General features: G+C 39.0%; 1 protein-coding gene across 2 annotated transcripts in view; it reads right to left on the reverse strand.

The window, feature by feature from the left end:
- Positions 1 to 2,077: 2,077 nt before the first annotated feature.
- CEP85L (centrosomal protein 85L) overlaps positions 2,078 to 10,808 on the reverse strand; it is a 121,653-nt gene continuing 112,922 nt past the window's right edge. For both annotated transcript variants that reach the window (XM_074896201.1, XM_074896202.1), the window contains exons 11-13: positions 8,523 to 8,630; positions 7,926 to 8,139; positions 2,078 to 6,590 (exon numbers count right to left, since the gene is read on the reverse strand). In XM_074896201.1, the coding sequence (XP_074752302.1) occupies positions 6,427 to 6,590; positions 7,926 to 8,139; positions 8,523 to 8,630 (486 nt within the window). In that variant the 3' untranslated portion in view covers positions 2,078 to 6,426. The remainder of the gene's footprint in view (positions 6,591 to 7,925; positions 8,140 to 8,522; positions 8,631 to 10,808) is intronic.

Here is a 10,808-nt window from a genome sequence, read left to right on the forward strand (position 1 = left end):
GCCGCCACAAAGCTCAGTACAACACATCTGCTCAAGTAGGGGTGTTTGGCATCTCCCTGGCAGTCAGAGACTACCTGTGTTCTCATTTTTTAATGTAGGGCAGATGAGCTTTCTTGATACTAAATTCTATTCAGATCCCCTTTGAGGAGAAGTTTTCAGTCAGAAACTTCTTAGCACAAACTTCAGTGTTACAATTCACTCTCTCAGCAACAGATAGCATTTTTTTTCAACCAGCACTTGACAACGGTTTCCTTTTGCCTTCCTCCAGGCAAATGCTTTCACAGGCACACAGACCAGTAAATCAGTTTTCTGGTCTATTAATACCCATGGGTTGCATTCCTCAGGGGAGCTGCCAAACCGCCCATGAAAGAGTCCCGAAGCATTAGCTGAACCTATCAGGTTCCCCACAGACTGAGCAGGCTCCAGCTCCATGACTTGAAGCATGCCTTTACCTCCATGGAATTCAGACCTACGACAAGAAGGAGAAAAGCAGCAACTGCCCCCAAAGAGGGAGTAACTCACACAAAGAAGGAAGAGAAATATGCACATACTAAAACGTAATTAAATACTGTTGTTCATAGTATAGCTTTCCCTCGCCACTTGGAAATCCTCCAAGTATATCAAAACCATTCATTTACAAAACAAACGACCCAGCGTCAGTTAGCAAATCCTGCAGAATTGCTTAATTTACATAATGTAGGCGATCTACTGCAGATTTAGCTGTTGCAAGTTGTCCTCATTCAAGATGCTGCCGTGTTATGTGCAGTGTTATTGTTTAAAGTTTCATTTTTATCCACATTTGGAGTTGTATTTTGTTTGTGGCATAAAGGCAACAGAACATTTTCTACCACTACTATTGTTAGCAGTGCTTTAATCGTGATACTTTGAAACCTAAACCTGACTTCGCGTAGTTCACAAAAGGTCACCCTCAGAAATCTTACGGAAAGTTGGCACCTGTGCAGCCCTTTACATACATTTATACAGGGCACAGATGTTTTTAATCGAGTTAGAAGCACATCATCCAATGTTCAGTCACAAGGCTGGAGAAAAGCAAGTGATCTCTACCTTACAGAATGCATTAGCTACGTAAAGTGAATGTCCCAGTGTCTTTGAGAAGAGGGTGTCAACTTTTGTGGCCTGCATAACACAGTATATACTGGGGAAGAGGGGAACACCACTCTACATGCAAAGTTCATTCAGCCCTCGACGCTCCGAACAGGCCGTAAGATTTCTCACAGGGAGCTGCCAGAAAAGAAACCATTCTTGGGTGACCCCACTTCCCTCAGCACTTGTGAAGACTCCTGATACATTGGTTGAAATCCTTAAACTCTGAATTTTCCTCAGACTGCACAAACTTGACATGGACAGGAAGTCAATGCTGCTTGGTTGTGTTGGACAATACTGATCCGCAGCGTTTCACGCAGCAGGGATTTCCAGCTGCCTTAACTACTGCTCAGTCTGACCAGCCATCCATTTGTGCTTTCTATCTGGAAAATAATAATTAAAAACAGATGTCCTTTCTGATCACCAGTTTTCTCTGTGGTACCAGACCCACTTGCTACTTTTGTTTCACCATCCAATTTTCTTTTTGGCCCTGTGTGACCAGCTTTGGGGCAACCACATGTTCCAAAGCTGATCAATCTTTGAAACTAGCTATCAAGCAACTTCAAAACTAGTTATAACAATTTTGCCTACTATTTTGTGCCAACTTAGCCTTGTTAAGAATCTGACCTGTGATCTCTCCAATGAGCATCTGAGGTGGACAACAACAGGGACTTTACAAGGAACTAAACCACTTTCTAAATCTGCTCTAAAATACTTTCATTCAACTGATAAGAGTATTTTTGCTACCAAGGCCTTGTTTTTCTTTTCAAAAAATATTAACACCAGGGAGAAAGCTCAGTCAGCTGGTATTCAAGCAGAACTACAGACCACTGAAGGGAAGCTGGGGTGGGTGTTGGGAAAATCTTTCATGATTGCTTCCTTGTCTCCTGCCCTTGGTCCAGCTTCGGTCATTTCTGTCACATGCCAGATATTGGACAAATGAGAAGCATGAAGAAATCACTTTTGTAACAAAATTTATTTTTGCTCTGTGAATACAAATCCCAAACATCAACAAACAAATTCCAGTGGAAAAATACCAGTCATTAACAATGAAAACTTTTATTATTATTTAATAAATAGAACTTTGGCATTCAAAATTCTAGCTGTAAACCCTACTTTTAAAAAACTTACAAAAAGAGGCAAGAACAACAAGCCTAAAGCTGAGCCAGCCAGTGGCTCCTTTACTTTTTACAATGAACACATTGTGATTAAGTCATGACAACTCTATTTACATATGAGGTATTCTGAGCGGTTCAAAAATTGAACCCAATTTACAAAACTACCAGTCTTCAGGGACTGATCCAGTACATGTGTCAGCTGTGCTTTTAAAAGATAGCTCCAGACACTCCTCTCTACTGAACTAATGATATACTGTAATTAATATACACAAAATAAACACATTATGATTTGAGTTTCCTGCTCACGTTTCATTTTCAAAAAAGCTGCATACGGTCGACCGGCCCAACATTCAAAGTGTACACCTAGTACCTAGTTTAAGTACTTCTGTTTCTAGACATTATGCAAGAGTTCTTACTACAAAAGCTTATAAACAAACCATCGGGAGGTAAGAGGAAAACAAGGTGCAGTCATCAGCATCCTAACTTATCTAAAGTTCAAGGGCGAATATACACTTATTTCAGGCAAAAAAGGCACAAAGGTATGCAGCTGTGGAATTAATATTGCTAATGAGCTATTGGAATAAAATATGCCTTTAGATAATAACCACTGATTTGTTTGCAGTCTAAGAATGCAGATTAGTTCAGAAGATCTTTTCCCCACTCATGACAGAACTCATCACATCAATGAGAAGAGCCCAATTACACCTCCAACTCCACCTGTGTAACATCATTGATAAGGAAAAGGAAAACTGGAGCAAACTGCACCCACATGGAGAGACTGCAGCGTGCCATCGCTGGCTGTGCTAGGGCAGCAGGTTGTAGAGGAAGGGATTTGCTTACTTGCTTTCTTTGTGCTCCTACCCTGCAAGAAAAACGTCCAAAAAACTGTTTGAAACAAAAGGCAGGCAACGAGGGCAAAGGAAGGAAGGAAACCTTTTGAAGTGAAAAGGACGACATTTCAGCTCTCAATGACTTCAACGGCCACCAGCAGTTTTGAATGCCAGAGCCCAAGTGGGTGGTTACAGCAACCTCCACAATTTCACACAACTGTAAAAAGTTGCACAAAGTTGTACAAAGTTGTACAAAGCTGCACAGCTGAGGCTAGCAACCTAAATCATGTTTACACAACTGAGCTGCGTTACATCTATATAGTAAATACAAAGCATCATTTATAGCTTGTCCAAAGACAGTTACTTTCCAAGCCTTTTTCAAAATACATTCTTGAATACAGTAGTTACCGTAAATATCTTCTAAAGGATTGTATAAATTCAATCTGAAATGATACAAAAGGTTACTGTACATATTTGCTGACAGCCAGAACGGTACAGTATCCATTCATTAGCAGTTGGTTTTCAGCCCTTGAGATTGTCTAATAGCTACAGCAAAAAGTTGTCATGACTAAATCTAAGCAATTCCAATGTTAACATTCATTAATCAACTCTGTATTAAATATGTCGAATGAGACCACACACACTACATTTTAACCAATTAAACAATCATGCATATCATAGACAAAGCTTATTCCATTTAGAGGCATCCGTAAACTGATGCATATATAGTAACTGCTACTACTACAACAGGCCAAATTTGAAGAAATCAAAGCAAAATACTGTATCACTACAGTCAATTGGTAGTCTGCATCTTTGGCTCATACATCTATCATTTACCTCCCTACTTTAATTTGACTGAGGCAGATAAACTCAGGGTTTTTTAAAATCAAGTGCTTTAAAGTCAACATAAATATTACAGGTTCTGTAATAAAAATATTACAATGCAAGATTACAGCATTTGCAATTGAAGTATGACAAATAAAATGGAACCTCCTTCCTGAGGGACTTTCAACTAATACTTGAAGAGCATAAAAGCTCCTGAAGTGCTTTGCAAATATAAATTACTGATCTCAACTCTGCAGTACAGTTATCACTATTTAACAGGAGGGATAGCGGAGGCATGCCAGCCAAGTCATAGCTTATATATTCGAAGTGATTCAAAAAGTCTCCTGCTCCTCTCTAATTTCTCTATTAAACTCCTTATTTCCACCAAATTTAGAAAAATGCTGTTTGGTGATTTTTTTTTTTTTTTTTTTTTTAATAGGTACAATGTTTCCATATAAGGAAATAATGGAACTTAGGTGTTTCCACTTTCCTCCCTAAATGCTATTGTTGAATTCTGATAGAAGACAGATGCCATAAATTGAGGACTATTAACTCACTGCAGGGCCACAACCAGCAAACTACACCAAAGGAACAAGCTGAGGCTCTAGTCTCAAAAGCCAATACTGTTAGAGGCACAGGAAACTGTGCAAGCCCATTTCTGCAGAGGTCCTTGTTTTCAGTTTTGCACTAGTACAAAAGTGCACCTTCAAACCTACAGAAAGAGCATAGAAATTTAAAACAAATCAGTCTCCTTTTTTACTTTGAAGTAGAGACACTAAGCAATTTCACTTGAGATTTCATCTAGACACTGTTTTACTGCTCACAGGAGCTGAACCAGTCAGATTAATCCATCTGAAAACACCATGTAGCAATAATATAAATAGCAAAACAATTTTTCACAAATTAGTCCACGTGTAGGTTCAGGATAGAGAAAACTGTCAAATAAATAAGTCCATATAACTAAAAAAAAAAATTAAATCACTAAATTATAAAAACAACATTAATGGTAACTAACAACGAACAGAAAGCAAAACTTCACCAAGTTAAAACAGGTAACCAGACTACACTGCTATAGCATTTTTTTCCATCCACATAAATATAATCAGAAAATTAACACTTTTTCCATAAAAATATTTCCCTAGAATTTACTTGGTTCTAACCGTTAAACTTTCTAAGAGATTTCTGCTGTTATCCACACTATAGGTCAGTTGACTGACTTGCACCTTAGTAATTTGAAACTTTCTTTTAATACCATATATATAACTGATACTTATATATTTTCTTAACAGTGTCATTTGAGAGTGGTTTTGCTCTTTGCAAGTTTTTGTTTCCTTCAGTTAAATACTATTTTACGCCATGCATAACTGTGCAGCTAACTTGCAGTAATGTTCCAGGAAATGAGAAGTATTAGTATGTCATCTATCCCACAGGAGTGAAACAGCACTGCCAAGTGACACTCACTGAATAAACTATGGAACATGATCTTTTTTTTTTTTAATGTAATTGCTTCCTAGAAAAATAGAGAAATCAAGAATTCCCAAACAATGTGGAAAATTTTGCAGTCCTCAGATAACCGAGTACTTAATACTGCTAAGTGGAAACACTCTGTTCTGAGCCCTGATTTTGCCAAGTGCCAAACACCCGTTTTGTAGCTGTGGTAAAAAAATGGTTGAGGTGGTTCACAACCACACCAGAGGACTTCAGGGATGGGACACAGACCAGGCACATTTAAAAATGGAGATGACCTAAGGTAAAAATAAGTATGGTACAAACACTAAAATACAGTCTTTTTTTTTTTTTTTTAAATTCTCACAGCCACATACTATGCTGCAAATTTCACACCTTCCAGCTTCTCTGGGTTTGTCACAGACTTCGTATTACTGAAACTTCTTACAGCAATGTGAGAGTGCTTAAAACAATTTGTTAGTGCTGTATTTTATGGACTTAATTTGCATAAAGGAGTTTTTCTTCTGCTACTGGGCAAACAAGCTAAATATGCACTACTAAAAGCATCTTTCCAAGAGTTTTGGGCAACTTGAAGAGCAACTACTTTTTGTAGTGCTTCAAGATTGTTCTAACTGCAATTTCTAGAGTGAAGTGCAGTTGCAGAAGTCTCGGGCTTCACCACATACAGTTATAGGTCCTTCAACCCTCTGCTCTAATTTCAGAGCACAGATAATGTCATACAAACCCTTGATGAAGGAAAGGGCTGAGAGTAGTAGCAGCACAGAGGTTTTGATGCTCTGATTCCAGAAACTAGCTGAAGTAATAAAGAGCCCTAATGAAAGAAACAGAGTATTCAACTGAATCATTCTTCACAGCTTGTTCCTACATTCAGTAGTTTGGAGAAAAGATTTCTTGTAGTTTGTACCACTCTGTTCAAACGATGACTCTCCCCTTCCCATCAGACTCCAGAGATTAAACACGCGCAATCCTCAGAGACATGTGTGCGGCGCTGTTTCAGTCTTCCAATATGGCTCCTTAATAGAAATGCAAAGACCTGTGACACAGCAGCATTTATAAGTCATTTGCTACTAGGTGAAATGTTGTCATTGAGTAATGCAGTTGTCCCCCATGTCCTGAGCATAACGGTCTGACATTATAGTCCTTAATTCATCGATATCCTTTCGTAACTGACAAACATCCAGGAGCTTCTTCGAAAGGGTTTCTGTGCTGTGGTAATTTTCATTCTCTTCAGCTGAACAGCTCAGAGCTACAGAAAAACAACATCAAAGGTTAAAGCTCTAGCAACTGTGCTCTGTGAATACTTCAACTAGTCAGTCCCCTTTGAAATAAGGGGTAGGTCACTTTAATTACATCAAGACAAATCATGCTTTTGTATAATAAAAAGTCAACAGAATGTGATACTGTGTGAACTTAAAAGTCAATTCATAGCCCATCACTGCTTCTCTGTAAGACATGATTTTCTGTTTGCACTGAGATCTAGACTTGCCAAAGTCTGACAGATCTCAACAGCAGTGAAAAAAAAAATGATAGAACAGGCATTTTGTAGAGATTTTGGAGGTTTCTATAGCCACTCAGAAAAAGAACGATAGGAGGGCTTGGGAAGCAAGGCCATGTAAGCTGATAAAACAGTACCACAGATATCCTGCCAGCTGATGATGGTCTTGTGGACTTCAAGACTGGCATGTGCTGCACTCCCCAGTACTTCAGGGGGTTACAGTGCAGGTGAGTCTACATGGTGTGTAGTAGCCCTTGCTGCACAGGACACTATACTTTTACCTTTCTACCTCACTGATGGTCCAGTTCAGCAACCAGTCTGTCTGATTAATTTTAATTAACATTCAGAAAACAATGGAATATGACACAAAAAAATGTAATTGTTTATTAAGCTTGTTAAAAGAAAAGACCTAACACGAACTCACTATGCTGAAACTCTGTCTGACTGGCTTTAGGGCATGCTTCTCTTTTCCTGGTTAAGTTTAATACTTTAGTAAGTGGTGAAGACTAGATGTGCCATTAATAGTACCAGAGATGAAGTTGCCTGGCACTAGACTTATCTAATACACACAGACCCACCCACCCACCCACCAGACATACGTGTTCAAACAGTAGATGTATATTCTTACCACTTGACCCCAAAGGCTTTAAAACAAAAGCACATGACGCAGCCACACCAGGCCTGCTTATGCCTCACCTCCCTCATTATGAGTTTATAGGGCAGAATACGTTGGACAGAAAAGCATCCGTTAACCCTCAGGGTGATTTAGGAGGGATGGACATGTGGCTACACACCTTTCTTTTCTAGTTGGGTGAACATATCCATGATTGGGTCCATATGAAGAGCCAGCTACTTGCTCTCCTGACTTGGCAAGGACTTCTGTCCTTGTGTACGTGTTTAGTGGCCCAGGTGCACTAAAAGCCCAGCTTTTCCAGAGAGCTCCAGTAGTACAGTCCACCCATGACTGCTCCAGTTGCAAAGCAAGGGGGACACTGGCCTGTCCAGCTGGCAACAAGCACTACTTTGCTATACTGTTACTCCTCTGTGTCAAAACACTATTAGCATTGGAAAGACAATGTCACTTACATCTGATTCCCAGCAGTAAGGAAAGGTTAGGCTCCTTGCCCTGAGCTCTCTGGGTAAGAATACTGCACAGTGCTTTCAAGTCAAACAAGCAATGGGACATTTCCTTGAACAACTGGTCTGCTATAGGCATCTTCTCAGATACTGGCTGCCTGGACTGCTCCACCTGCCGCATCTGCTCCTTCAGGCAGGCATTCTCTTCCATCAGTCTTTGGTTCTTTGTGAGAAGTAAATGGGAAGAAGGGGAAGTTAGTCTGCAGCATGCACTGTAGCAGAAAGTTTCCCATTTCAAACCATAAACAATATCACTAAAAATAATTTCCATACATGTAATCAGTATTTCTGTACCCCTCCAAAGAGTGGCAGACAGACAGCTTTTACATGGTCATCCATTTCAGGTTACTATTGATTAGCTGCGTTCACCCTTGAAGTTCTCACTTCTTGAGGTATGGATGGTATCTATTATGTGCCTGCACGGCAGTCAACTGTCAAATATGTAATTAAGCTCATACAGTCCTACCATGGGATCTCATAACCATTCTATAAGGTTCTTCCCAGCCAAGTGTGGTCAGGGGTTGTGTTACTGGAACTTTTACTTACTTCAGAGAGAGTTTTATTTAACTGTTCTATATTCTTTTCTTTTTCTTCAAGTTCATTTGTCATCTTCTGAACTATCAGCTTTTCTTGCAAAAGCTTCTCTTGCATAGACTAAAGTGAATGAAAACACAGGTAATGATTTTAAAATTTTTATACTTTATATTAGCACTGACAAAAAAATGCATCCTCAGTAAATTTCTAAGTTTCAGTTACTTATTGCTTTTGTATTGATTCTTCATTTTTTGTTTTATACCATGTTCCACCTGGTAATATTCAGGTGGATCCCAACAGCTCTCTGTACACTAACACAGGCATTCCAAGTACCAGTGCAGCCCTTTAAATAAGTAGTATCTGTTTAGAAACAAAAAGACTGCATGTATGCAAAACCTTACTCCAATAGGGAATGCATGAAGTCTAAAATAACCATGCAATATTGTTTATTCTAACCAATTTCTCTTTCTTTTGAAATAAGCAGCAGAATTACAACTAAGCTTAATTTGTGCAATTCCATGTTATAACTGAAGATTTTTTTTGGCCTCTACTTTCCACAAAGACTATGTCTAGACTTCCTACAACCTTTTACAACACAGAATTCACTTCATTTTCCATATAGCTGAGAAGAGAGCCTTTGTTGTTACAGAGCAGCCACCTTTTTAAAACCATTCACAGACAAGATGGAACAGTCTCCAAAACCCTACTGTACTAAGAAAACAACAACTACAGGCAAAAAAAGTAGCTTATTTTCAGTTTATAGTGTCATTTTTAACAGATACAATAACTACTATTTTCAGCAATTTAAACAGCAAATTTCTAGGATGCTATTGTATTGGAGCTTTGCATGACTGACTTCCAGATTAGTCACAAGCAGTAACAAACAAACAACTGCTGCAGCATGGAATCAGCTGCTCTCAAGCCCACAGTTTCCCCTCAGAAATCATGAGATATTTCCAAAGTGGATTTTTTGAGGTGAATTTAGCATAACCACGGGTGCTTTTGTTGTTAAAAGCACTCATATTTATTCCACTAGTTTGCTTTTAGATCTCTAGATATATCTTTTGAGGTAATATGGCAAAATTCAGAACAAGGAATATTCAAACCATCTTATCTGAATACTAATAACAATGAATAGTGACTATATAAACTTATCATGCTTTAAAACACAGAGATCTTTTCAGCTTTGTGAAGAAAATATCCCCTTTTGCCATTAATGGTGTTACTCACAAATCCAATACTGTGCTAGCACAGTGCATATAAAGTGTCTCTCCATCCCTAGCTCACCACGTTGGTATGTAAAACCTGCTGCCCAATTTCAATTATAAGATGCAAATCCGATCCCAGCATGCTCAAAGTACAGCTGGAGCACTGGTAACAACGGTGCATGCCTTGGCACAGCTTTGATTGCAACCTTCAACAGAGTGGAACCAGAGACCATGATGGGGGGAGAAGGAGGAACATTTCACAAACCAATGGCTCTCAATTTATGGAATAACATTGTCCCAGTAGAATGTTTTTTCTTGAATCTCTGTAGGAACAACCCTAAATATTATTCTTCTAAAGCAGATAACTCTCATGGGGAATTCTATAAGGTAGTTTAAATAAAATGCTATAGAAAGATCAAAGTCACTCTTTAGTAAAAGATATGTTTAAATCGCTGCACTATGACTCTGCGACCTTATTCAAAGACAGAAAAAAAAACCAAGCTCCCCAGTTACCTTGACAGAATTTGCTGTTGGTTCTGTTATGTTGGTTTTGCGCTCATGGGAAAAAAACTTAGCTTTGGAAAAGAAGCCAAATTTACTCTTGTGAGAGTTTTTCCTAAGATGTATGAAGAACTTTCAGGGTACTAGTACCAGAGACTGTAGCACACAGGAGACTGTGTCTGTATACAGGCCTGTCCTTTACCATGTACGTGGCCTACAGAGTGGATGAGAAGCCATTTAATTGACTTGCCAGCTATAAGAATTACTAATGCTGAGGAGAAGGCAGGGACTAATGAGAAGCAAGGCAGGGTTGACACTCAGTGGAGTTTTCAATGGCCTGGCCACTCACAGGAGGTGCACAGCCTTGACAGAATTTCCCAACACATTCAGCTCAACACTGCACAAGTGGTGGGGGAAAGCCAGTACTTTTGTCGTACGCTTTGCAAAACTGGAAGACAATGGCGCTAAAATTTACACACTTAATACGGACTAAAAAACCCACACTCTTTTCCTTCAAGTAAAAAAAATCAGTAGGCAGAACCCAGAAATGACTACTTGGTTTTAAAACCATTTTCACACACTTGATCTG

Source organism: Athene noctua, chromosome 1 (genome assembly GCF_965140245.1).
Source record: "Athene noctua chromosome 1, bAthNoc1.hap1.1, whole genome shotgun sequence".
Lineage (NCBI taxonomy): Eukaryota > Metazoa > Chordata > Aves > Strigiformes > Strigidae > Athene > Athene noctua.